The sequence below is a fragment of the Podarcis cretensis genome, assembly GCF_951804945.1.
Source record: "Podarcis cretensis genome assembly, chromosome: 4".
NCBI lineage: Eukaryota > Metazoa > Chordata > Lepidosauria > Squamata > Lacertidae > Podarcis > Podarcis cretensis.
In genome coordinates, this window is record NC_137173.1 from 81,143,674 (window position 1) to 81,171,669 (window position 27,996).

General features: G+C 42.0%; 1 protein-coding gene across 10 annotated transcripts; it reads right to left on the reverse strand.

Annotated features, from left to right (window-relative positions):
• Window positions 1–633: 633 nt before the first annotated feature.
• Window positions 634–27,993, reverse strand: LOC307214105 (uncharacterized protein). 10 transcript variants are annotated; one of them, XM_079972628.1, is made up of 13 exons: window positions 27,273–27,516; window positions 21,276–21,332; window positions 19,057–19,158; window positions 18,547–18,759; window positions 18,217–18,294; window positions 16,910–16,987; window positions 14,150–14,257; window positions 11,993–12,076; window positions 10,768–10,848; window positions 8,207–8,320; window positions 6,991–7,062; window positions 3,100–3,247; window positions 634–1,625 (listed from the first exon to the last, which is right to left on the reverse strand). In XM_079972628.1, exons 1-13 carry the CDS (start codon window positions 27,376–27,378, stop codon window positions 800–802), a joined length of 2,067 nt encoding a protein of 688 aa, XP_079828754.1. In that variant the 5' UTR covers window positions 27,379–27,516; the 3' UTR covers window positions 634–799. The 10 variants fall into 10 exon arrangements, with proteins under 10 accessions (XP_079828754.1, XP_079828753.1, XP_079828749.1 ...); XM_079972627.1 differs by lacking the exon at window positions 27,273–27,516 and adding an exon at window positions 27,534–27,993 and having other exon boundaries at window positions 18,217–18,759; XM_079972623.1 differs by having other exon boundaries at window positions 18,217–18,759; window positions 27,273–27,518.
• Window positions 27,994–27,996: the final 3 nt, after the last annotated feature.

Below are 27,996 nucleotides of genomic sequence, written 5' to 3' on the forward strand. Positions count from 1 at the left end.
GAAACGACTAAGACCAGGTTACTACAGATACTTCCTTTTCCCCTTCATCCTGCCAGGCTCCAAGGTGGGGATGGACAGCACCCTCTGGACTAAAACACACTTGCACTGTGCCTCAGAGATGGTGATTGTTGGCTCCAGGGTCACAAAGTTGTTTCTGAAAGCTCTGTAAGTTATTATTTCAGTTGCATAGGTTGTGGAGCCCAGAGTATATTGTACTATTTCTGATTATGTGGTAAGATAATGTCCCTTACGAGGTGCTTGGGGTGTGGGGTTTTTTTTTGTTTCCTAGTAAGGATTTTTTAGAAAATGGAAAAAGCTAAAAGCTAAACCCTCTACAATAGCTTCCTGGTCCCTTAGTATTCGGGTGTGCAATGCATTTCTCCTTCGTTTCAACATTAATAGTGCCAGTGGGTCTTAAGACCCCAAATACTTAATACTGTTGCAGTTTCTCTTTGACACTCATGTTGCAAAGAACTGCATGTTCTTGCAGAGTGCAGGGCTCTATTTTTTTCTATCCTCCTCCCCCAAAAAAAATTTGAATTAGTGCCTGTTAAAGAATGTGAGCACATATTACACTTCAAGCTGAAAATAATTTAATTGGACAAATCCAAGAAGCCAGATTAGCAACTCCTGTAACCCAACACCAAACCTACTTTTTATTATTCAATAGCATGATTGCAACATGTGTTCTCCAGGATACTATAGGGTTCCATCATGATTAACCATGGTAAAAATATAGGACTGCACACTTCCAGACAGCAGTCAAACTGAACAATAAGTCCCTCCTCTCTGTGCTGCTCTAATTCGAAAATGAGTCTGTACTAGAAGAACCTTTGATATGCTGAAAACATGCACAGTCTGAGTCATCATCTTGGGACAGTCTTGACTCCTTGGAGTTTTTGTTAGGGTCTAAAGCAGCAGAAACATTTGATGAAGGATCTTCAACCCAACTTGAGCTGCTGTAGCTATGTTGCTTAGCTGAAACCTTTTTGTGTCCTCTTTTGGGTTCTGTGGATTTGGGTCTATGCCTAGATGGTCTTTGGCAGATTGGTTTTGTTTTGTAATAAGCAGTATCTTTGGCTTGAAGTCTTTTATAGTCATGTTCTTTGGATTTACCATAATTTCCTGGACTGTTATAAGAGCTATGATTGGTTCTGAAAGTTCTGGGTTTGAGGTTCTTACATGTGCTGCTGTTGTATGATGGCAAACTATTATGGGCACTGTGTCTTGAAGGTTCAACTGGGAGAAGCAAGCCAGTGTCTTCTGGTGGGGAGCTAGGGGACAACATAGCTTTGACAGGATGGAGATCTAAAGGCTTTTTGATGTAATCACAATCTGTTGATGAAAACATTTCCGGTGGTGAACTTAAGTTGTTGTTGTTTTGATTGTCAGTTCCAACAGTGCTGTCTTCTAGCTGTTGACTTGCTGTTTCCACAAGGTTAACAGCATATTCCAGTTGTTGGTTTTGTGTGTCCCCAACGCCAGCATTGTAATATGGTTGTTTGCTTTGTGCTCCCTCAATGCCAACATTATAATGTGGTTGTTGGCTTCTGGTTTTCTCGGCCGATGTGACTTCATTTTTGTCATTTCCGCCTTTTTTGTCAGCATTTGTTTTACCAGGTTCCCTAAGAGAATGATGAAATTGTTTTAATAGATAAAAATCTTTTTATGAAAGGAAGTCATAACATCAAACAGTGATAGAGCAGCCAAGTCACTCCCTTGCCCGTTGCTGCTGCTTCAGGAAAACACATTGGCAGCTTATTCTGAGAGCTGTCAATTCCCCAACTTGCTTCCTACCTCAAAGAAAAAGAAAATAAGTTTGGTTGCATTGGCCCTCCCTAGTTAGAAGAAGGGTATGCCCAACTTGAAGTCCCAAGAACTGCGTTAAGTGTATGGCCTTGTTACAGAGGATTAGATCAGCTTTATATACCGTATTTTTCACCCCATAGGACGCACCAGCCCATAGGACGCACCAAGTTTTTTGGGGGGGAAATAAAGAAGAAAAAAATTAATCCCCCCCAAGGCGCTTGTGGGGCCAGCAGCGGGGAGAAGCGCTCTTCTCCCCGCCGCCCGCCTTCAGACCAGGTCCGGGGACAGCGGGAAGACGCGCTGCGCCTCCCAGCTGTCCCCGGAGCTTGCGGGGCAGGCAGTGGGGAGAAGCCTCCAAACCGTCAGCCTCCAAACCACATCGGGAGGCTGTCAGCCTCCAAACCACATCAGGAGACAGCGGGATGGCAGCGTTCCGCCTCCCCGCTGTCCCCTGACCTTGTGGGGCTGGCGCTGGGGCTCTCCAGGCTTCAGCTAAAGCCTGCATTCGCCCCATAGGATGCACACACATTTCCCCTTCATTTTTGGAGGGGAAAAGTGCGTCCTATAGGGCGAAAAATACGGTAGATAAATCCTAAACTGTGCTGAGCTAAAATCCCTGTGAAGGAGGTTAGGCCAAGATAGTTGCCCAATCCACGGAGTAATCTTCATGACTGACTGAGGATTTCAACCCACCGCAGATCCAAACTATCATGAAACATCCTGTGCTGAGGAGAACGGGGAGTGTGGAGAAGGATGTGGTTATCACAGTTATGTAATAACGATAAGCAAAGTAAATCATTGTTAAATCTAGGGAGCATTTTTGCCTTTCATCTGGAAGAAAAGGACAGTGGAAAATGGGCCAGAATCTGCAGACTATTGATTTTTCAAAGCTGCACATGAAGCAGAACACACGAGGATGGGGGTGCTACCATATTGAGCAACACTACAGTCACAGCAGTGTGTGCTATAGTGACTTGTTCTGCAATAAGATACAGCAGTATCTGTGTTTTGAACTGACATGCAAATCTTGCCTTTTGCCATTATGAATTAATGCTGGTTTCAGAATCATAAAGCCTGTTGTTATTCAACTTGGATATTACTATTCTTAGATGGCTATGCCAGCAAAAATTGTATTTGATTGGCCTGCATCTACTACTGCGTCAATTACGCCCATTGCGTTATATCAACATTCTAAAGTAGGCGCAAATGTCAAGGACTGGGTGCAAGTTGTTAGGAGCAATTTGAATTATACACAGATGAGAGGGAGGATAGAATGAAACAGTGACTTACTGCTCCTTCTTCACAAATAATGAAGTGTATATGTGCACAACAACTATTACAGTCAAGATCAAACCAGTGACAGCTACACAGGCTATGATGATGTGCTTTAGCAGGTCTTTAAGGTCTGCAGCTTTTGCTTTTCTCTTGCCCTGAATACCTAAAGGGATGAACACAGAACCATATCATATTATTCACAATTTAACAATGTTTCATTCTCAACGCTACTGCAATTCTTAGCAACACTGTTGTCAAAACCTTGTTGCTGAAAACTAATCTGATAAAGCTGTACAATATAGCATAGCTGTAATAATAAAAAAGTTATTCTAAGTTACGGTAAATGCTGTGGTAAGTGCACGTAAGTTTAAGCTAATGTGCGCCCAAGTCCTACTTGCTTTTTTCTTTTCCATTATGTGGGAGAATCGGCAACAAAATCACAAACGCATGATTGCTAGACAGTCACAAACAGGGTCAATGGCACCATGGAGTTTCAGAACCTGTACAGAGGCGATAAGCTGTGCACAGAAGGTGGATCTGCTCTGTGGAAATAGGTATTTGCATTCTCACACAAGTGAGAACAAAGTCGAAGGGTAATTAAATAAATAAAATATCCTCTCCTACTCATCTAAATACATTTAATGTAATAAGCAGCCATTGCAATATTTAATTAATAAATAAAAAGTATTCAAACATACATAGATTCCGTTCAAGTCAATAAAAGCCTTGCCAGAAAGCATTGGAGCTGGGTGAACTCCCCTCAGCACCCACGGGAGCTGCTATTTATCCCCCCAAAACAGTAAATAGCTCTGCTCATTGCTGAACCAACCTGGGCAGCCCTTCAAAGCAGTCTCCATCCCCCCAGCAAAGCAGTCGAGACATTCTCTCTGACTTTGCTGAGTGGCTGATTTAAGGAACTGCTCCCTGGAAGGCTGGAGGCCAAACTTCACTCTGCTCCTAGAAGACTCTTGGGCCGAGCCTTGCAAGTAGGCTTTTCCTCCCAAGTTGCCTTCCATGGTGACCTGGAAATTCAGCAACTCGAATCACCTCTCCTTTTCCTGCTGTTTCCCCCCGAATGGTGACTTGATATTCTAATCTAAACACATTGTTTAAAAACCCTCCACCCCTCTCTTCTTATCAATATTCACTGGATACCCCAACCTTGAAATGCTTGTGATATTAACACCGGTGGAATATATTTTAAAGTGACCCAGGATTTGCAGGCAGTTCTAGATTTTAGATCCTCACAAAACTTTAAAAGTTTTGAATCTGTGTTTAAATTATAAACATTTAAATAAAACAGAGAAGAAACATATAAGTGGCACTTAAAGCAGCAAACAACCTAAAAACAATATAGTAACAGCACTGGTAGAAACATCGGGAACATGTCACTACAAACTGGTTGGTTAAAAAATTCCAAAGTCTGAAAAGGACAACAGGGATGACTTCTCACAGGCTTCTTCTATTGCCAAGGAATTCACCAGGGTACAGCCTACCAGACTAAAGGTTCATTTCCTGGTAAACACAAGCACCTTGGAACTGGCCCAGTAGTAAATTGGCAACCAGGGAAGCTCTCTCAGCAAAGTAGTAGCATGTGCCAGTGACCTGCTCCTGTGAGCAGCCTGGCCACTGCATTCAGCACTAGTGACAGTTTCTGGTCCAGATATCAGGGCAGCCCACCACGAAGTGTGTTACAGTAATCAGGTTTTGAAGTTACCAAAGTGTGGACCAGGTTGTCCTGATCCAGGAATGTTCTTAGCTGGCATTTCAGCTAAAGCTGGTAGAAGGCACTCTTGGCTGCAGGTCACTCGAACCACTAGATGGATCAAGGGGTATCAGCCTGCTCTTCAGAGTAAGGGCAACACCATCCAGAACAGGCAATTGACCTACTCCTAAATTTTGCATCTCCTGATTTTGGTGACACTCCACACTGTGGTTTCAAATTCCCTTACAATCTTTTTAACTCGATGCTGTGCAAGCTGTTTAAGAGGTGTTGTTTAAGAGTTCCAATCCCTTTGACAGCTGATAGTGCCTTTGTAATGTTCAAAGGTCATGTTGCACAGCAAAGTCGCACAGGTTGCAGGTGCAATTGCAGGCTACATGCCTTTCCTGTGCAAGAGCATCATTTTTTTCCAGACAATGCAAACAAGCACTGCTGTTGACTACTATAGAAAAGACAGTGCAGGTGGCTGGCACTGCTTGCTCGAAATAATCCAAAGCTGCCCTATCTGCAGCCTGTATGAAGTAAAAACTATTTGACAGCACTGCTTATAAGGCTGATGCCTATACCAGCTGCAATGGCACTCTGGTGGCAGAGCAAATTACCATCATAGCGCGCCTGCTTCTCACAATCCAGCCAAACCACTTTCCCATTCCTACCTTTTTAAATATTTTCCATTATGGTGCAAATATGAATGAGAGCTAGATGTAGGTTAAAACCCTTTGAGTTGTATGCTAGGGCTATATGCTCCAACCACCTCTTTGCCACTTCCACAAAAGCAACTCCGCAATGCTTCTGTGCTACCAGATTTATTTATTTTTTCTTCAGCAATGCCACTAGGTGATGCAAGATTGCTGGTTTACAATCTTGTTATCTATTTGTCCTTTTGTCACTCTCCTGTTTTTTTTTTAAGATGCAAGCAGAATGGAGAGGGGGGGAATGAAATTTATTTTCCACAATCCAATTTCACCGTGTTCAGTTTTATCCCATCTGTCTGGGGTATAAAAGTGACGTTTCCCCTTCCAGAAACCAATTGGGATCCTGTTTAGTATTTAGGACTGAGGCAGTTAGGAGATATGTCTCTGTTCCCTAAGGGCTGTGTGTGCTGACTCCACCATACTTCCAGGCCTGACTGCCGCAGAGCCAAGGGACTCGAGCTTGATCTTGGATTTGGAGACTCTGCCAGTACTTCCTTGGCTTCAGACCCAAGCTACAGAAGCCCAGAGAAATCAGCACACACAAAAGCTGGGCATATATTCCACTAAATCTGGCACGCAGGAGCAGTGCCCCTAAACCTGGCAGTCCTTAAGCCTTTGAATGGTGCAGCCGCATTGCTCTGGCATCCAAAATCCAGCATTTACACTGGGGTTTGTAGGTTTTACCTCATGATAAAAAACACTAATGCCATTAAAAATCTCTATTTTCACTAGGGGCTGACTACAAAGATGAAATGTTTCTGCTGTGACTAAGTCATCTTAATCCGCATACTTTGGGCTTAACGAGGGTGTGGACAAGGTGGCTTGTTTGGTGTTTTTCATTAGCCTTTAGTACAGCAATACATTATTTGATGTAACTGTTCCTTTGTCTACTGCATCAAGTTCTGCTGACAAGTGATTCTAAGGAATGAGTTTCAGTGCTCCATTATAAATGTTCACATCATTTGTTTTTGCCTTGTGTGATGAATTTTGAAACTGCAGCTTTGCAGCTGGTTTTCAGAATTAAATGAAGTAAACAAATGAAGCAGTACCTTTTTGTTGTTTTCCACAGCTCTGATTTATGTGTCTTACTTTATTACAGGTTTAAACTGTGGCTTAAGGAACCCAACAACAAAAATCTGCCCTGTTAATTTTCTAATTGAGGTCTAGGCAAACAATTTGACACAGGAAGAGAAAAATGTTTGCTCTCTTTCAGCTGAATACACACAAAATGTGTTTTAGCTGAATAAACTCAACTGAAAGGCATAAATCAAGTGTTTAAAAATAGAATGGGGATAGCAGTAGTTTGCTAAGTCAATAAACACAGGACAACAGAGCTGAAATTATACCCCTGATGTATTAGGTAATGCTCGCTTTCACAAAACTACAGCACATTACAGGAAGATGAGCAGGGAAGAGCAAGCTGCTAATCCTACCTTACCTAAAATCTTAATGGGTTGTTTTACTTCAATTTAAGTAGTTCATATTTACCTTCATATTTCTCAAAGAATTCATATCTTTGGGCATTATTCATATGTTCATTTGTCACTTCAGTAACCAAATCTGTAAAAAAACCAAGCAAAAGGTGAATAGCCACAAAACACAGTGTGTTTCTGCTCGCTGTTGACTTGTAGGTAATAAAGTGAAAATGTCTAAAAATTCTAAGAACTTTCAAATAAAACGTGCAGCTATGGAGCAGTAATTATTTTATTTCTGAACTATTCTATAGCTGGTTTTATTGTTTTGCTTTGCAAATTTTATTTATACCTTGTTTTTTACATTGTGAGCTGCACTGAGCTGCAAGAGTTGGCCAAAAAAATCCAACAAACTTGAACTAAAGAATCATGCAGCAAAGGTAGATGGACTTTCCTGTAGCTCTGGGTGGGATGATAGCTGATATATTGCATAGGTTTCTCCAGTCCAGAGAATCATGGGAACAGCCTCAGGCTACTTATCTGCACACACACACTCTGGCCATGAATATTCACTGTCTAGTGCAGAAAGATGGCCAGTTGTCTTGCTTGTAGCTGATGCTTGCTAGGGTGTGTTGGGTTGGGGGAAAGGGAAGATTTGGTGGTTTATTCCTCTTCCGTCTTCCTTGCTACTGCTGACCTCTTACAGTCAATGTCAAACTGGCTGGATCTTCCTCTCCTACACTTCATTTGTGTGATTGTAATCCCATGTTCCGGGACATGGGTGGTGCTGTGGGTTAAACCACAGAGCCTTGGACTTGCCGATCAGAAGGTCGGCGGTTCGAATCCCTGCCACAGGGTGAGCTCCTGTTGCTCGGTCCCTGCTCCTGCCAACCTAGCAGTTCGAAAGCACATCAAAGTGCAAGTAAATAGGTACCGCTCCAGCGGGAAGGTATACGGTGTTTCCGTGCGCTGCTCTGGTTCGCCAGAGGCGGCTTAGTCATGCTGGCCACATGACCCAGAAGCTGTACACCGCCTCCCTCGGCCAGTAAAGCAAGATGAGTCGGCCACGACTAGACCAAATGCTCAGGGGTCCCTTTACCTTAATCCCATGTTCCAACCTTGGCTCATGACATTCTAAATGCACTACAGCTCGATTTTCACTGATATGGCTTGCACGAGCAAAACTAGATTGCTCCAAGCATGCGGGAATAGCTGTGGCTGGAGAGCAATGGGGTGGCCATTACTGCCAATAATAATGTAAGATTGCGTGGATAACCGTTTAACGACTTTACTTGGGACAGAGATTGCTTCGAGTGGTGGTTCATCTGTGAACGGCAGAAAATCTGCCTCATCTGGGACAGGCGCTGTCATCATGTTGTGGTTCTCTTCACTGTAACCTGCTTCTTCTGTAGCAAGAAACAATTAGATTTATTCAGCGACCATGCCACAAAACAAATGTGGATCCCAATGCTATTATAGCAGTACTGGTACAAAAAGAAATATAATATTAGGGGCCTGTCTGCACAACTGATTCTTTGTTAAATGAATGCACATTTGCTGTTTTTGTTTTGTTTTGTATATAGGCTACATATCTCAAAAAGGTATGTTTTCCAAGCAGTCAGATGTATTGTGAAAATGCATTATTTTTGTTAGGTGGAACATCTATGGCAAATATGATTGCCACAGTAGCTTATAGCATATATATCTTGCAAAAGTGTTGCAAGCAGCTATTACTCAGTAGTGTAAGTCAGAAAGACAGGCTGCCTGTTGGCTTTGGATACATTCTGGAAATGCATCCAGAAAACTTTTGTGATTCTTTTTTTCCATCAGATTTTGTGCAGGGAGGAAAAAGCCAAAACATTTGTGCAGCCTGCGTGGGAGAAGGCCCTTCTATATGAATAATGTACATCTATTGTTCATTTGTTGTACAAGTTCCAGTTTCCCCTTGAAGAAAGTACTGTCTTTTTCCATGTATAACACCCCCCCCCGTGCATAAGACGCCCCCTATTTTTGGGAACCCTCATCTTATACACGAAAAAGTACGGTATCCTCTTTGGGGAGATGCCACATCTTCCCAGCACTCAACGTAAACATTTTACTGCTGGGAAAATGGAATTTGTTTCCCCCCATAGCAAGATGATTTCAAGTAGCCTTGCCAAGTTGCAGTGTGCCCTCGATGCCTTTGACGTCACAGTGACCAGAGGCATCTACAAATGTGCTTATCTGCTTAACCTTAGACAAGGAGGAGTCTTTTCCAAGTGGCCTGCCTTTCTGGCAAAGGGACACACCCCTCTTTGATTGAAGCTGTCCAGCAGAAGGGCAACAGCAACACTGAACATGTAATTTTTCTTTTATTATTTGACACTTGCACCCTTCCAAACGCCCTCAGCTTTGATAGCAATTGCCACCTTTCTGGAATGTGGGGCACTCAAGCTTTCCCAGTCTCAAAACGGACAGTGTAGGCAGTCATCTGGCAACATGAAATATATATATATATATATAAAATTGCCCAGTAGCACCTTAGAGACCAACTAAGCTTGTTCTTGGTATAAGCTTTCGTGTGCATGCACACTTTTCCAGATACCCTAACCTGGCAACATGGTTTGTGTATACTGCTGCCTATGTAAATCATTGGTTCACAACCACTGAATACCGAAACTGAGATGATATCTGACAGTTAGAAAGGATACACTTTTAGTACTTGGTCTCTTTTTCCTTTTCTCTGCTAATTCAATAAGGATTTTTACTCTGTGCAGACCAGCAAAGCCTCCTTGGGAAAGTTCTAAGCAAATATATATATATATATATATATATATATATTACCAATCCTGAGTTTCTGGCATAGGGTTTGAAATATTTAAACGTAAGTGTAACCAATGATGCCCAGAGAATGCAAAATTCTATTTACAGGGCAACCCAACCTCCTTATGCCAGGTTGTCTAGGATTGGATTGAGCATAGATGTTCCTGGCTCTGCAGAGTGCTGGCGGAGTCAGCTGGGAGTTTGGATTGTGCCCTTAGTTGTGCCAAAAAAGCAATGGCAACTTGAGGACTGATACACACCCCTGTATCCAATGTATGTGATGTTCATTCTGACTCCACTAACCTGATCTGATGTACTGTTAAACACACATAGGAGTGTGCAATCCCCACCTGGAGTCACTCAGTAAAAATATGCCCACCAAAAGACATTCTTAAGGCCAAACTACTTGTGATACTTTGCCTCTACATGCAGGATGTTTATTGTACAAATAACCAACATGCGGTCCCCAGTTCTAGATCATGACCCTGGTATTGGAATGAGGTCAAGTTTTTATAGCTTTGCCCCAGCGGGGATTCCAATATGGGTTGGGAGGGTGGCAGCACCTTTGGGCGCATATAACAAGGTTCCTAATACAAATCAGGGCTGCAAATGGAGGGAAATTAGTTCTCTTTCTTTTTATAGAATAAATGTGGGAGCAATGTTCTGCACTTAAAATGTTATTAATTAACACAACGCAAGTGGCGTTGTGGGCTAAACCTCTGAGCCTCATGGGCTTGCCGATCGGAAAGTTGGCAGTTCGAATCCCCGCAGTGGAGTGAGCTCCCGTTGCTCTGTTCCAACTCCTGCCAACCTAGCAGTTCGAAAGCACACCAGTGCAAGTAGATAAATATGTACTGCTGTGGCAAGAAGGTAAACGGTGTTTCCATGCGCTCTGGTTTCTGTCGCGCTGGCCACATGACCCGGAAAGCTGTCATGCTGGCCACATGACCCGGAAAGCTGTTTGTGGACAAACACCGGCTCCCTTGGCCTGAAAGCAGGATGAACACCACAACCCCATAGTAATTCTGATGCACTCCAAACCAAGATTTACCTGGGTCTTCAAGTTCGTTTGATGAATAAATATTGTCCATCAGCATTGGTTCCTCGCTGTCACTGGTGGAAGGCCTACGAACTTCAGTTTTTCACAAAAGATGAAATGGTAACTTAAAAGAATTGCACTAGAAACCTTGTGACATAACACTGCCGTGTGCCTCTTTTCCATTTATGTTAAATAGCCAATTAATTTAACAATCAGCCATTTGCTAATATGAGCATTTTAAGCTTTAATAAGTGCAAAGGACCCCAAGCTGGGGTGTTGGCTAATTGGTCTCAACTAGTCAGCCTTCTCAGTATGTAGCAACCCAATCCTTGAACTCTCCCAGCCCCCTTGAAGCACAGATGGCAACATCATTGATGGGCCTCCATCGATTAATTAAAACATTTCTCCCAGGCTTTTTGGAGAACCTGATCAAATCTATTGGATCTTAGCTTTGTTGGCCTTACAGTATTGTTATTCTATGGGTCTTTGAACAACAATAAAGTATTGATGTTGTTGTATTGTTCTAAGTTTATGATTTTTTTTCACTTGGTTTTTGAGTTTTAAATGTTTGTACTACTTTATTATTATATTGTGCAACACTTTGGAACCACAACTGTGGTGAAAAGCTGTTTATAAATTCTAGTAATAAATAAATAAATACAATGCTTGAGTTCAGATATCAACTGTGGTGAAAAGCTGTTTATAAATTCTAGTAATAAATAAATAAATACAATGCTTGAGTTCAGATATTTGCTTTCAGTAAAACACAGACATGTAAAACAAAAACCTCTGTCCCTACATACTCATTTCCCATTAAGTGAAAATGATTATACACAATTAATACAGAATCTAAGAAGGCAAAGCATATTTTATTTGACAAATAAAACTAAATTACATTCAGGAGTAAATCTGAACTCAATCATATTTAGGGGAATATCTGACTCCACAATTATGAAACTCCCCTATGCTGCCTATTTTTAACAAGTGAGCAATTTTAGAATTTAGCATTACTCCACCTCTTCAGAATTTTTGGTATCTGGACAGGGAATAAACCAATGATGAGTACAGCATCCTCGTTTCAACAGTAGTAGTAGGCCTACCAGCCTTGCTGATTTTATTTCCTCCCACATATCAATAGCCCTTAATACCATATGCAACATGGTACATCCCCATTGCTATGATTACCTCATTAATACGTACAGCAGTCTATACAATTCAGTGAAACAATAAGAGTTACCTAGATGTTCCTGTAAATCCTGAAGAATATCTTCCATTACTGAAGACTGCAATTTCTCATTAGTGGATGGAGTCTCTTGCTTCACTGTTTTCAAAAAATATCAACAATTGAATTAATTGTCATTGCTACACTGGGAAGGCTCAGTGAGAAGGCAAATAATTAGTTGCACACATATCAACTGGAACCAATCTTAAATGAGTATGCCAGAACTATACCTGTTGCCTGTTCGACCAGAGGTTCTAAAGCAGGGATGTGGTGGCCCTCCAATTGTTGCTGGATTCGGTCTCCCTGGCCCAATGGCCACGAATTAGGGGAGCTGTAGTCCAGCAACATCTGGGCAGCCAGTAGTTCCCCATCCCTGACACAACAGCTTTAAAGAAGGAAAACCTAGATTTGAATTCCTGCTCATTCATGAAGCTTAACTTGCCAAGTTCTAGCCTTTGACAAGTCGCAATCAGGCATAATTTTCCATCACTAAATTTTTTCCCCTGATGTAATTGATCATCTCCTTCCCTTTGGTTTAGGCAAGTGACAAATTACGATGCTTCATTATGGGGTTGTGCGGACAGAAGAGATTAGCAGTGCAATCATAAACATGTTTGCTTAGAAGTAAATCCCACTGAATTTAATGAGGCTTAGTTCCTACCAAGTGTGTATAAGATTGCAGCATAAGGGAGTTCCTGGGAAGGCAACCAAGGGTCTGCAGCAGAGTAGGGGCCCTTGGTGATCCAGATGTTGTGGAGTGACAACTGCCATCAGCCCCAGAAAGTATGACCAATGGTTTCCCACACCTGATGTATAGCATACTATGGACTTCCTTGTCCCTGGTCAGAGGTCTTCCTGGTGTGACGGCAGAAAGCTCTGCTGCTACTGCTGATCCACTAATGGCTGTCTGCACACAGAGGGGTCAGGAACAAGGCATTTGAGGTGTGTGTGTGAGAGAGAGAGAGAGCCATTGATCCAGAAGATCAAAAGCCTCCTTATTCCCCAAACAGACTGGAAAAATATGCAGCAGCACCTGTTAAGTGTTGCTGCAGTCAATGGGAAGAAAAATATAAAAGAACAATAATGGGGAAAGTGGAGAAAATTGCCCCAACATCATCTGCATTAGCCAGTGCCTCTTGGAAGGGCTGTGGATACAGCAGTAGCTGTGGCCAGGAACACAGGGTTGCTCTGCCTGTACAAAGTAAACTAGAAATTGAGGCCTAAAGCCCATTACATAAGCTTACTGTCTTAACTTTTAAGCAACACATGAAGGGGACTGATAAGTCAGGATCTATGTTCAAGAAAACAGTATTTATTTCTGAGTTTTCTGGATTAATCTAACCTCTACGTTAGATGACTGCAACGTGCCACACGTGGGGCTCACTCTGCAGACGGTTTGGAGACTTCAGCTGGTGCAGAATTCAGCAGCCAGGTTGCTCACCAGGGCAAGATGGGTTGAGCATATAATGCCAATCCTGGCACGACTATACTGGCTGCCAATTAGTTTCTGGGCCCAATTCAGAGTGCTGGTTTTGCCCTATAAAGCCTTAAACAGCTCAGGCCCTGTGATCATTAGATGAAGGGTAAGACAGTCATACCTTGGTTGTCCAACGCCTTGTGACTCGAACATTTTGGCTCCCGAACACCGCAAACCTGGAAGTGAGTGTTCCGGTTTGCGAACGTTCTTTGGAACCCGAACGTCCGATGTGGCTTCCAGTTGAGTGTAGGAAGCTCCTGCAGCCAATTGGAAGCTGCGCCTAAGTTTTTGAATGTTTTCGGAAATCGAACGGATTTCCAGAACAGATTCCGTTTGAGAACCAAGGTACGACTGCATAGAAATGTAATTATTATTAATTTTTTTTTTAAAGTAATGATTTCTCTGATCAGTCAAGTTCTTCCTTTGTAGGTGTGATACCATGTCCCCCCCCCCAAAAAAAATAATTCTCTGACCAGACCAAGACTGCAATGCTAATAACAATAATATCCCCAGAATTGTTCAGAGTGAAATCAATAATGTCAACGAGTCCACAGCTCTATTTCTATAATGAGATTCTGATAAGAATGCTTTGGGAAACCAATTTGAAATACATTAGTACAATTTTATCAAAGCTCTGCTAATCTTTAATTTTAGAAAGAAGTTTTTTAAAGTAATGGAAGGCAAAAAATACATACCCCTTTCCATCTTCAGATCAGTTAGTATATTTTCTAGTTCTTCTACAGAAGTTTCTGTTTTTGTTGTCATTATGCTTTGTGAACCTTCATCTTTGAGTGCACTTGTTGCTGCAAGTTACAAAAAAACCTGACTGGTTTTGATAACGCAAAGCTATCTAATGCAAAACTATCCAACAAAATCTTGTAATTTGTTCCTCAGTGGTGGTAGACGTTGAATTAACAGCAACAACTGATATGCCAAAGATTCAGGCACTTCAAAAATAAAACACAAAACTTCAAAAACAAAACACAAAATATCCTGCAACTATAGGTACTTATTTTATTGTGATCCTTATCCCTATTGTTGCAATGCACAGTTTTTGAACAATATGTTTGCAAACCGTAACTAGACTACAACAGCCCTGTGGATGACCTCTGCAGTGATTATCTGCAAGACAATGAATAAGAAAGCTACATAGAATAATAACTACGAGCAAAGGTATTCTGTGGCTCCTGTGTATTAATTTTCTGTAAGAGCAAAATCATTCAGCAAAATAAATGTATTAGGTTTACCAGCTCACAAAGAAATACTGCCAGTTCCCTTACATGTACTTATGTGTCACAGGGTTGTCTGAAGGTTTGAAATGATAAGTGTAACTTGGCCTGGGCAACTGACTAACTGCTAGGCTGAAATACACACTGCATAATGAAATATAAACTTGATCAGCTTGACAGTGTGGAGCTCTCAGAGAAGGTGGAATCAATTCCAGAGAAATGTCAGAAGCATTTTGCTGCTGACAGCTCAACACACAATACCATTTTTAGTTCTGAAAAATGTTAGTTCTACTACTAGCTCCCTTACTGGAGAGAAAATGGAACCATGGCTATGAGTGATTACATGACTGCAGGGTCCTAGTCATTTATATAAATACTGAATGCACCACAGGACAGTGGAATTGTGTGCCACTACCATGCAAGCAGGGCTTTTTTTCCCAGGCAGAATTTCCCGAAACTCAGTTCCAACATCTCCCAGGTGGGAGCCATTGTCATTTTAAGAGAACAAGGGAGGTGTCCATGGTGAGTTCTGGCACCTCTTTTTCTGGAAAAATAGCACTGCGTGCAAGTCGAGTGTTAGCGTATCCACACACTGTCCCAGTCCAAGAAATCCTTCCCCTTCCCTTCCTCCTTCCGTAGTGAATGTATGTGGAAGCCCCTGTTTGCATTTACTATGGATTTTCAACGGTGGAGTGGAATGGGGGACAATAATTCTACTATCCCATCATGCATTCACTATACAAGCAACTCCTGTTTAAAGCACATCCAAATGACTGTGATCGCATGAACACACATGGCGCCGAACCCAGAAGGAGCCCCCAAACATCACAAAAATGTCACAAAAAAGGATTGAATGGGGTGGGGGTGGAATGGGGTGGAGCAAGCTTATGCGTCCTCCACCGACATGTGTGGGGGCAGCCCAAACCACCCAAAACAAAGATTGCCTGTACATATTTTGGCAGAAGTGTGAACATACTATGCTTCTATACAGTTTTCACTCAATGGCACCACAGGCAGACAAATATTTCCAATTCTTTTTCTATAATGTTTGTGAAAGGCCAGATCCTTATATCTCCACCCCTGGAGGGAGAAATCTAGCAGGTGGGTGGGGCTGCCCACCTGTCAATCATTGTTGGGACTTGAAAGCACACGATGGGGCTGTTTGAAAGCCCTCTTGCAAACAGTCTCAGGCTGCTCTTTGAACACTTGAGTGTAGAAAAATCCTAACATGGGAAGTGAGTCTCGAGAGTTGCACAAAAATGCCTCCAGTTTTGCTTAAACTATAAGCAGCTATAAGCAATGTTCATTCTAGCTCTGCACCTCACATACTACTTGAGCTAAAAGGCTAAAACAGTTTAAACTGATAAGTTCTTTGGTTCCTTAGCAGTATCGCTGTCTGAAAGCTCAAATCTATTTGATGTCATAGTTTTAATAGGACAATTCTACCATCATAAAATTGATCTATCAGTTAAATTTGTCTGTCACATTTCTTCCAGATGGGACAATATAATGCAGATTATCGAGTGCATTCTTTGCAGGAGGACCCATAGCCTGTCAAATTTGACCTTTAATTCAAGCTATTATGCCTTCTTGCAAAAATAAATCCAACATTTAAAACTTTCAATTCCTGGTGTGTTAGCACATAAGAGATACTCCACCCTTGAGATGCAGTAATAATGTAGTCACCCAAAGTACTGGTGTAACCAAGGCTGAAACTACATTATCTGGAAACAGAAGAGGAAAGTTCCTTAATAGTGAGACAGTGGTTGGAATGGCAAGGGAGCAATTGCACCTGCAAAGTTAACAGCAGGTATAACTAGATTTCCAGCACTGGGTAACAAGTTGTTGTTTTTACACTTGAAACCATTATTTGCGGTATTTATAAGCCTGCCGTTCACAAAATAGTCCCAGAGTGGGGACATATGTGATGTTCGAAAATCCCTTTCACATAGTAAGGTAAATCATGGGAAAGCAGCTCTGATCAAAAAACTTTGTGGTGCACTCTCATGTGCACAAGGAACTCCTGGTCAAGGAAGTTTTGCCACTGACTTAAATGTGGAAGCCAGCACCACTAGCACCAAGAGGATTCATACAGACATCTGCCCCCTCAACAGCGAAGTTATAAAATGTATCTGGAATTCTGTGCGCACACTGCCAAGTTTCATACTCTTATTAAAAACAACAACCTTGAATTGGGTGGAGGGAGAAACATACGTATTTGCTAACCTTTTCGGTTAATATCTTCATAAACCAGAGACTGGCTTGCAGGTTTTTCCAAGTGGGCAGCTTTTACTAGCTTGAAAGCTGTAAATACACATATAGCAAGTTTCTTAAAATAGAGGGGACAGGATTCAGTCTTGCCTGCTTAGACTCTTCACACATTATAAAAAGCACAGCAAGCACACATTTCAAGTTACATTATATGCAGGAATTATTTCTGGGTCTGCACGGTATCCAGGCCCAAGGACAAAGCATATTCAAAATATTCCTAAGCTCTCCACAGGTACTGACTGCATGAGAAGAGTTATGAACCCTGGTGTGTTGATTAGACACAAGTGTAAGTTCCTGTATCAGGTGTAGATTTAGCTATGACTTTCAGGCTGCAATTCTATACACACTTACTTACTTGAGAGTAAGCCCTACTGAAACCAAACCACATGGGCTCCAAACCCCATAGAAAGCCATTTGTGTGAAAGTTTTCCTGATACGGTTTAGGAGATCATAAGCACACCAGCCACTCCGAAAACAACAACAGTAAACTAAGTGGTAGTTCCTTTACACAGATGGCTTCCTATTCATTTTATGTTCCCGGTAACAACCACACTACCAGTACAACGCAAGTCCCATTCCAAGGGATGGAATATACTTCTAAGCAATGCTGATTAGGGTTGCAGAATTCTCAGGATGGTATTGCACACCTGCCATATATAATAACAATCTTACAATTTATGTAAAGCTATTTCAAGTGTTCAAATCTTCACATACATTATCTCTGTAATCCTTACAATAGCCCTGTAAAGTAGGCAAGTATTCCTTTAATCACCACACTATTTAGGATACCAAGTGAGCTCATGGCTGAGCTGAGATTTCAGTTTGGGATTTATTGGTTTGCAGCTCACCCTTAGTCACTATTCTCTCTAATAAAGGTGAGAGTTTTTTCATGTGCGGTCCTGTGAGATACTGGTTTTAGAGAATTGAAATACTGTGGACTTGTAATGTTAAATATCACGAGCCATTCCTATCTACTGCATAGACAAAAGGGCATCAGTCAATTCAACCTCTTGGCCTAAAATCACCACAAGATTGTTGTTAAAAAAGAAAGAATGACACAAGAACTGAGACATATGTTGTTCATATTAGAGGTGACATAAAAGTATAGCACACATGACTAATTGCATTTCACTTAATTTCATTAGGGTACATAATTGTTCTGCAAATTCTATGGTGACAACAATATACCGACACAACAGTATGAAAATTTGTTTCAGGGTGAACCCCTACATCTCACTGAAAGGAAAAATACTGTCTTTTACCTGTGAAAGGATGGTCTCTTTTACTGCCATCTGCAGTGGTCTTTCCATGATCAGGTAATATCAGGGCTGTTCTTCTCCCTTTTTCAGGAATATGCTTCACATTATTATCCACTGAACTGTTTACTACCACTTGCAAACCATTGCCTTTTAATACTACTGTATCAGTTTTAATGCCTTGGTTCATAATGTTGCTGGCTACAACATGAATTTCAGGGACTTCTCTTGAATCTTTTAAATTGTAAATGTCAATCTCAGTTCTGCTTGAATTGTCAGCGGAAAGGAATCTTACAGTGATATTAGTTGCTCTTACTGATCTGCCAGCATTATTACCAGCATTATTGTCCTGTTTCAAGCCAGGAAGCAAAGTTATTTCTTCTTCGGTTCCTGCACCCTTCACTTTATTAGGTCTCACTGGTGTGTCCACAAGGATATTTGGGGAAATCTTGTGCAGCTTGTAACCAATCAGTACTGTATAGCTATTGGGAAAAGGGATTTCTTGTGTTGTTAGACTACTAGGAGTTGCCTTCACTTTTACAGAGGATCCTGAAACAATATAGTTGATATGTTAACATTTTTAAGTAGGATATTCTGTACTACAAAACAGCCACGCAGACTACACAACCACACACTTTTCACACAACATCCCTTGGGACTATGACACCGAGCAAATTTGCTGAGAATCATAAATCTTGTTCCTCCAGATTAAAAGGGATAGGTATCCAAGTTAATGTGTTGTAGATTAACGGTGAAAGTAGTGGTTGAGTGTTACTGAGATTAAATGCTGGCCTTCTCCATAGGAAGGTTAGTAAACACAAAATCCAACAACAGGGGACCACCTGCCTTTGACCACATTCAAGTGTACAGTTAATGATCTGTGCTGTTTCTCTGAGGGTTCATGTTCATGCATCAAATTCTTTTGGTGCAGAACTTGGATTCGGTGATCTGCAAATAAAATAATCTGCATGAATATACATGTGACAATATCCTAACCAAAAAAACAAAACAAAACCCCAAACTTTTAAAATTGTTGTGCGGTGTAGGTAACTGCGAGCCAGAAAATCTCCAATCTTTCCAATCTTTTTAATCAGCCATGAACTCACATGATGGCTGTAGGTAAGCTATGTCCCTTGAGCCTTTCCTGCCCTCGACTTAATTTGCAGCAGCCCTATCTTACAAGGCATGGAAGGGGAAGATGAGGTCCAGGGGTCACATTGGGTTCTCCAGGCCTGCCTATCTGGCCTTCAGGATTCTTCCCAGGATACACCCATCCCCAGATCATGTGCCTAACCAGCTGTACTGCATTCCTTCCTTGAGTGCCTTTTCCTGGCAGGGATGTGTCCTTGGAACTGTAAGAAATGCCTGGACGAGGAATGGAGATATATATGAATGCAGAAACCTCTGACTCTTGTGTGGCTGGTGTATAGATTCCTGGACAAAAGGTAAACGTAATTTCCATTTCCACCCATGTTTCCATTTTCCACACCAGGTTGCCCTTGTGAGGAATGTGGTTCCCCACACTTGTTATAAGGAACTTTCAGATAATGTATGTGAAGTACTCTGAACACTTAAAAAAAAAAAGTACTACATAAGTACCATTAATGACTGTCACTGAATTACACTACGTGAGAAACAGCTTTAACAGCAAATGGCAAGCTTTTGTAGTATTTAAAAGAGGGTAGCAGAAATAACAACAATTGTTTAACGACAGCAAGCCGATACACTGTGCAGTGCGCACACATGACATGGTTCCTTCCTATGGAGTTTAATAGTCGCAGCTCAGTCCTAAATGTATTTATTTAGACTCCAGTTCTACTAAGCTCAACGCAGCTCACTTCTGTATAAATAGTTAAGTGGAAGTCAGTCTAGGCATTATAATATCCACTTGTGACTTCTACCATCCGGCTGCGGACTTTTGTTGCAAGTGGCTGACTTTTGTAGAGGCATCCGCAGCTGGCATGGAAGCTTGCCCACAATTTCTTGTAATTTATAAGCGAAACAACTCAGTCATTTGAATTATTGTGCTCCTTAAAATGTGTTCTCAATGTTGTACACTGTGCTGTGGGATCTTTTGATAAATCGAATAAATAATTGGGAGGAGCCATGAGGCAAGCTAAACTGGACAGTAGAAATGTGTGTGGCAATTTGCCATGTGACTACAGTAACATGTGGCTTAGCCACACAGTGCACAGCACAAACATCTTAAAATATTGTCTGGCAAAGAAATGGCAAGCATGGACACCAGGAAGGCACAAAAGGGACCAGAACATACATACAAAATGTGATGCTCAATTGTGGTCCAGGAAGGGCTTTGTAAAATTAGGTTTCTGGAAGAGGAATAGAGAGGAGAAGATATGGAGGAGGCTAAGAACACAAGGAAAATCTTGCTGGATCAGACCAAAGTTCTATCTTGTCCAGCATTCCTGTTTTGCACGGTAGTCATTCATATTCCTATGGGAAGCCCACAAATAGGGAGTGAATCATACAATTCTAGTTGGGAGGACCCCGAGGGTCATCTAGTCCAACTCCTGAATCTCAACACGTGGTTCCCCATCCAATTTGAAACCATGTTGACCCTGCTTAGCTTTGCAATTGTGGTTATCAGTTTTACTGCTGCACCACTAGAAGGCAATGGCCTTTCCCCATGGTTGCTCCCCTGCCACTGTAATTCAGTGACACTGCCTCTGAACTTGGAGCTTCCACACAGCCATTGCAATTCGTAGCACTTTGTGAGCCCATCCATTCCCCCTCCAAAAGCATGCTTAGAAAACGGGGGGCGGCGGGGGGCGGGTAGGCAAGCAAACAAACCCAAAGACAAATAATAAGGAACCAACATAAATGCATACTGTGAAAAACACTCTAATACACAGATAACTATTTTCAGATTATTTTGCATTTATGTCAAGTTTTGAGCCCTACTTTTCAGCTTGTAAGTGGTGGGCTAGAGTTTCACTGGAAATACAGAGATTAACATTTTGTACATCTTTGTGCATTGATATGTAATGCTTATTTATATGTTATTCACATGGGAATATAACACGTGATAGAGAGCTGCTACTTACCAAGTAATTTAATAATTTCTTTAAGATTATTTTTTGAATTTATTGAACTGTTCACATCTGCAAAAAAAAATAATAATAAACAATTTCACAATGACATCAGTTATAAAGACTACATGCCGGAGTTCTTTTGAAATTGCCCATCTTCTCATCAGTTATCATGAACACCTTTAGGATACACCTACCAAAGTCAGTGAGCATAGGATCAATTCTTTTGGGCCGGATTTCAAGACGATGAAAGCAAACTGAACAAATTTGTGTAGATACTGAACACATCCTAAATCAGCTTCTTCACACATTCAGTCTACAACTGAACTACTTTTTCCATGCCACTGTAAAGTGCTGAAATTAAACTGGCATGGTATAATCCTAGTCCAAATTCAGAGGCTGAGGCAAGTTTTCTAAGGTCTCAGGTTTGAAGCAGATGCTGCTGGACTGCAACTCCCATAATCTCTGGCCACTGACCATGTTGGGTGGGGCTGATGGGAAATGTAATCCAATGATATCTGGAGGGGTCACGGGTTGCCTGTCCCTGACCTAAGCCAAACACCACTCAGAAGAACAAAAGGATGGGAAGTTTCTATGGCTCCATGCCAACAAGAGGTAAGTTAGAAAAGCAGGAGAATGTTTATTTTTTGGCTTAAACTGTTCAAGAGACACACGGCATATTCTCAAGGAGGGTCTTAGTTCCTGTATGAATTGTATTGAGAGGAGACAACGAGGCACTATTTAAAATTAATTAGGTCAATGTAGTAAGTACAAAACTGAGCAACAAGCAAAGACAAGACTGAGTGAGAAAGTCAAGAAGTCACACTGAAAGACAATTAGAATTGCAAACTTAACCTTTGAATCTTTTCACAATGGGGGTTTCTTGAACTCATGAAGGTGGAAACAAATGGAGGATTTCACCCCTATAATGATCTAGCTTGGAATGCAAGGAGGAGGGCTAGGGAAATGGAAACCCCAGGGAGAGAGGGAGGGAGAGAGAGAGAGAACACGAACAGCAAGATTAAACTGGGGACATCTAGCTGAGGAATTAAAACCAGACATGACTTTAAGAGTCTGGATTGCCTCTGCCACTAAGAAGATTTGACCCATCTTCATTGTTTGCTACTAGGGTGAGAGAACTAGCTATTTGCCTTCTCAGGAGCCACACATGCTTTACACAGGAGAGGTATCATTTGTTCTCTATGTTTTCTTCTGCTCTGCAGGTATTGCTGTTCTGCTAGTTGCCCGAGTTCTAAATGTTCTGCACTGCTATGCTTCAACAAACCGATTGATATGTGAACCTTTAAACGAGAGTGTGTTGTTGCTCTCTGTTTCAGTGGGAACTTGTGGCTCCTGTAACACCCTTCTGGAGGGCATCAGATTGTAGGGCTTGAACCATGGTGATGCTGAGGCCATCACACCAAAGCTGCACCATTGCTCTCAGTCCACATTAGAAACAAGCCAGTTTGATATGTTAATTAGCATATACCACTGCTCCGTAAAAGAGCTTTGAGTCTGCCCTTGGAACCAATGCTAACTCAAATTTCAATGTTTTCTATTTTCTAATAGTGAGCCGAAAGAAATAAGCATACACACCAAATGGCAATGACACCTCTATAATACTACCTTCAACTCACTTTTTCTTTTTTTAAAAAAAGCCCACTAGTATCTGTTTCTAGCCCAAAATCCTGACTGGAGGTGTAGGAGAAATATATCACTGCTCACTTAGTTTGACTAAGGTCTATGGAACTGTTCATTCTAGCATGACCGACCATCCATCATTAGACCCGTTCTGAATGCCACAACATATTCAAGAAGTATATGCATGAATCCAAAGTTCCAACACTAAACCAATGACAAAGCTGATTTTCAAATGGTCTTAATGACAGACAATCTGCATACCAATTGACTCATTTACGCACATGATAACTGAGAACAATACAAGAAAAATATGTAAAAAGGTCTGTAATGGTGCATGACAATTGCTTCCAAGTATGCTGACCTTTGGTAAACGAAACAAACAAAAAGTACAGTGCTCTTTTGACGAGACATTAATGAGTGATTAAGAATGAGTACAGCTGCATCATATGAACACTCGGTTAAAAATATTCTTTTTGCATTCAGTGTCAGTCTCATAATTATGATGGAAAACACTGTGGAAGGAAGCAAGCAAGCCTATGCAGTGAAATATTTATATTTTTACAATAGCTATATGGTTTTCGACAACATTGTCAAATACCAGCTCACTTAATATTTTTCCAACTACTATTATTTATATGCAGACCCTATCATTACTATTACATGCTGGTACAGCAGTAGTTTAGTAAATTCTTACTTAATTTCCAATATCTACAGCCATTGCATATTGCCTAGATATTCTAGAATGCTACCTTTTGAATTCATTTCCTAAAATAATTACTTAACAGATAAACCCAACAGACAATCTGGATTTATTTTTAATGTGTGAAAATGTTTGAAAATTAAAATATGAAAGCTACATACTTTTAAAACATTAAAACATTTTTTAAAAAACATGTATTTTGTTATTTTTGGGTGGTGGACCAGAGCTATGGTTCTCAAAACTGAAGATGAACTAAGGAGGTACAGGCAGCTTCTAGGACTAGCAGAAGGTACTGATTTCAGCAAGGCTTTCAACAAAGTCCTCCATGATATTCTGGAGGAGAAGCTGGTAAAATGTGAGCTAGATGGTGTTACTGTTAGGTGGATTTGCAGCTGGCTGACTGGACCTAAAAAGTGCTCACCTATGGTTCCTTCTCATCCTGGGGGGAAAGTGACAAATGAGGTGTCATACTGCTGCAGGATTCTGTCCTGGGTCCAGTGTTGTTCAGCATTGGATGAAGGAATTGAGGAGAGGCTCATCAAATCTGCAGATGACACCAATCTAGTTGGGGTAGCTAATACTTCAGAAGATAAACTCGGGAATCAAGATGAATTTAACAGATTATAGAACTGGGCCAAAACTAACAAAATGAATTTCAACAAGGACAAATATAATGTTCTACGCTTAAGTAGGAATGGTAAGATGCACAAATATAGGATGAGGAGCACCTGGCTTGGCAGTAGTACAGCACACATGAAAAGGGTCTAGTTGTCTTAGTAGACCAGAAGCTTAATATGAGTCAACAGTGTGATGCAGCAGCAAAAAAGCTAATACAACTCTAGACTGCATCAACAAAAATATAGTATCCAGAGAAAAGGAAGTAATAGTACCACTCTGTTCTGCCTTGGTCAGACCACACCTGGAGTACTGTGTCCAGTTCTGGGCAACACAGTTTTAAGAAGGATTTTGACAAGATAGAACATGTGCAGAGGAGGGTGACTAAGATGATCAAGGATCTGGAAACCAAGACTTACGAGGAACAGTTGAGAGAGTTGCTTATGGAGAAGAGAAGACTGAGAGGGGGTTATGATAGTGATCTTCAACTACCTGAAGGACTGTCATATGAATAATGGGGCAGGGGCAAGCTTGTTTTCTGCTTGTTTTCAGAGGTTAGTATTAGAACTAATTCAAATTACAAGAAAGGAGGTTCCAAATAAACACCAGAAAGAACTTTCTGATGGTAAGCGCTGGAAAGGACTAACTCAGAATGGGGTGGACTCTTCTTCATTTTAGGTTTTTAAACAGAGGGTGGATAGCCATCTGTCAGGGATACATTAGCTGTGATTTGTGCATTGCAGCAGGTTGGACTAGGTGGTCCTTGGGGTTTGCTTCTAATTCTATTATTTTCTGGTTCTGTTTATTATACCCAGTCCCAGCCCAGCCTGTGTGGTCCTGAATGGCTAAAAGGAGACATTCTGTTAGGCCAACCTGCTCTCCTCTTGCACAATTAATGGAGCATAGACTGTCGCTCATAAAGACAGCTCCCCGTAGGCCATGCCCTCAAAGAGAGTCAAATATATTAGGATCAAGTGACATTCCTAAAAAGGGGGAACTAGCAATGGGTAGGGTAGTGGTTAGCATATTAGCCCATGGCTAGAGAGACCTGGGTTCTAATCTCATAACATGGATCATGTGCCTGACCTCCAACTCTGCAAGCTTTAGAACAATGGCAAATACTGCTCTAGCAGATAATGTAATAACCTCTGTTGTTTCACTCCCCTGTGCTCTACACCACTGCATAGCCTGCTTAACTTGGAACGATACTGTCTGTTTCTCAAGAGAAAAATGCCGTTTGATGCTCCCTGATTCACCATGTTGATCATACAGTCATCACAATTACAATGTGAAGAACCCTAATACAATGCACAAGGTATAAAGGACCTTGTACACCAGAAACCAAAGTCAAGTTCTGAGTGTATTCTACTTCCCATGTCTGAAGTAGTCTCTTCAGAATATAACCTCTCCTTACAAATCAGCTTAACACAGCACACCAGCAATAATATATTGTGTACTTGACTACTCCCTGCTCTGCTTCTGCAGTCCAGGGCATGCAACAAAAATAGGTATGTCAAGCCTGTGACAAACACCATCATACATGGCTGGTGCACTGCATTCAGCTTGGTGAGTCACAAATTGTGGAGGCTGGTGTAAAATGACCATTAGAATAATAACCTTGAGACTAAAACCCCACAGAAGCTGATCAATTATGTGACAATAACCTCAACAGGATATGCAAGGCCTTGGACCATGATGATTCATATAAATTATAATACAGATCTAATTTTTGAGTTATGGCATTGGGCAAAGACTGCACCAGGTAACAAGAAACATTTTAAACAAATAAATTATAGTGTTTGCATCAAACTGGCTTGCACAGATACTTATTTGAAAAGGCTGTTCTATATTCCCGAGCACCATGGAACTGTTGACTACAACAGACTCCCTTAAATTCAGATCAACTTTTCTATCATGGATTCACTGTACAGGAGGAACTGCTGAGCACCGGTGGGATGCTAATTTGCAAGAGGAAGCAGGAAAACCTGGGAAATGGTACTCCTTCCCCTTTCCCCCTGTCTGCTTTTGGAACTGCTTTTCGAAAGAGAAATCCTGAAGAAGGTTGCTCTCCAAGCAGAGTTGAAAGGGGGAAGTTTTGTTGCTTTCTTCTTTTGCTTCCCTCAATGTCTCTGAGATCAATTAAAAGCGGTGAAGAGATCAGAGCACCATCTCCTGCCCTTTTGGGGAACAGAAGCACTTTGGAGCATTTTTTGCTTATGTGTTTTCTCTGTGTGTTTGTGTTTGTGTGTGTGTTTGGATCTAAAGGACAACATACATGTTTACAACATGTGAATGCATAAAGAGGGCATTGCTTCATACAATCAGCTACAAAACCTGAGTCCTCTTTATACCGAAAATAAAATACCTGCACTGAAAGAAATGTGATGCTGACATACAAAGCACTTTGTGTTCATCCCTTCCTGTAATTTGGAAGGAAAATGTAGCCAATCCACTTTAAATTCTTCAATTGCAATGGTTCAGCAGCCAGCAATTATTTAACTTGTGGAGTATTTATTCTTTTGAGCTTTAGACTGCAAGCCTTTGCTACTCAGAAGTAAGTCTCACGGAATTGTGCACAGATTCTGCAGTCTTATACTGGAATCTTAAGCATTTTTTACCCAGAAGTAAGTCCCACTCAGTTCAATAGAGTTTACTCTCTGGTATGTGCCTGATAATCATCATCATCATTATTACTATTATTATTACATACAGGCATAATACTTTTTTAGAATTCCTCAAATGATCTATTACTCTCTGAGATGATCCACTTAAGGTTGAATGAAAGCCCCCCCCTCAGGGAATTGCACTATTTGGAGAGACTCTCTCTTCTACAGCCTCTTTCAAACTCCTTTTTATGCCCCTTATGAACAAATATGTTGAAGTGTGTGGGTGGGTGCAAGTGGGGTGTGTTCTCTCTCTCTCTCTGTGTGTGGGTGTGTGGGTGTGGGTGTGGGTGACAAATAGGGTCTTTTCCCCAGGTGACAGAAATCCCCGTTTCGGCCTTGCAGGGGTGGCCTCTGCCCAGCCCCACCCTCACGGAGCGCGGCGCAGGATACCTGGGCCTGGTTCTCCCTGAGGCCTAATCTGAGTGTTCCAGCTGGGCAAGGAAGCGAGGAGGACGAGGAGGCAGGCGGGGACGGCACCCCTAGCGGCCAGCGCCATATTCGCCACCGGCCACCTCCGGCAGGAGACTCCGCTGTCCTGGGAACGACTTAAGCTCCAGCCACCTGGATACGCTTCTCCTGCTCCGGCCGGCGGGGCGCTCGGTCTCCAGGACACGGGGCGCGCGCCGAATGCTCCCGGCTCTGTGACCTCACCCTGCCGTCGGAGATCCGCACAGCCCCTCGGGTCGGGGGCTTCCAGAGCTGCTCGGCTGAGGAGGAAGCGGGGCGCTACGGGGAGGCCCCCGCCCCCCCCCCCAAGGACGCCTCCTGCAGCCCGAGCGCTCTTGTCGGTGCCGCATGGAAAGGCGCGAACTAGTGGGCAGGGAAAAAAAGCGGGATTTCGTTTCCCTCCCTGCGCTGGCCGCAGGCTGAGGAGAATGCGTGGGTCCCAAGAAGCAGGGATACTTTATGCGGGGATTTTCCGAGGGAATAGCCTCCGCCACCGCCAAGCGTCCAGCAACAACCTAGTTTCGCCAGCATCAAAATGCCCTGTAAAAATGACCCTCCAAACTCCGCAGTAGGGCAATATAGGCCTCTCAAAAAGGCCACAAAATAGCAAGCAAGTTTTAGAGTTCTCCAGAATTTTGCAGGCGGCTGCGTTTTTGGGCGAGGAAGG

What these genes read in the sequence shown, in the direction of transcription:
- LOC307214105 (XM_079972623.1), bottom strand. Translation starts at nt 27,378, where the DNA reads ATGGCGCTGGCCGCTAGGGGTGCCGTCCCCGCCTGCCTCCTCGTCCTC. An exon ending in TGAAGATATTAACCGAAAAG is followed by an intron (nt 14,258 to 16,909) that starts GTTAGCAAATAC and finishes TGTAACTTGCAG; the next exon opens with CAACAAGTGCACTCAAAGAT. An exon ending in CGAAGCAATCTCTGTCCCAA is followed by an intron (nt 7,063 to 8,206) that starts GTAAAGTCGTTA and finishes GTTTTTTTACAG; the next exon opens with ATTTGGTTACTGAAGTGACA.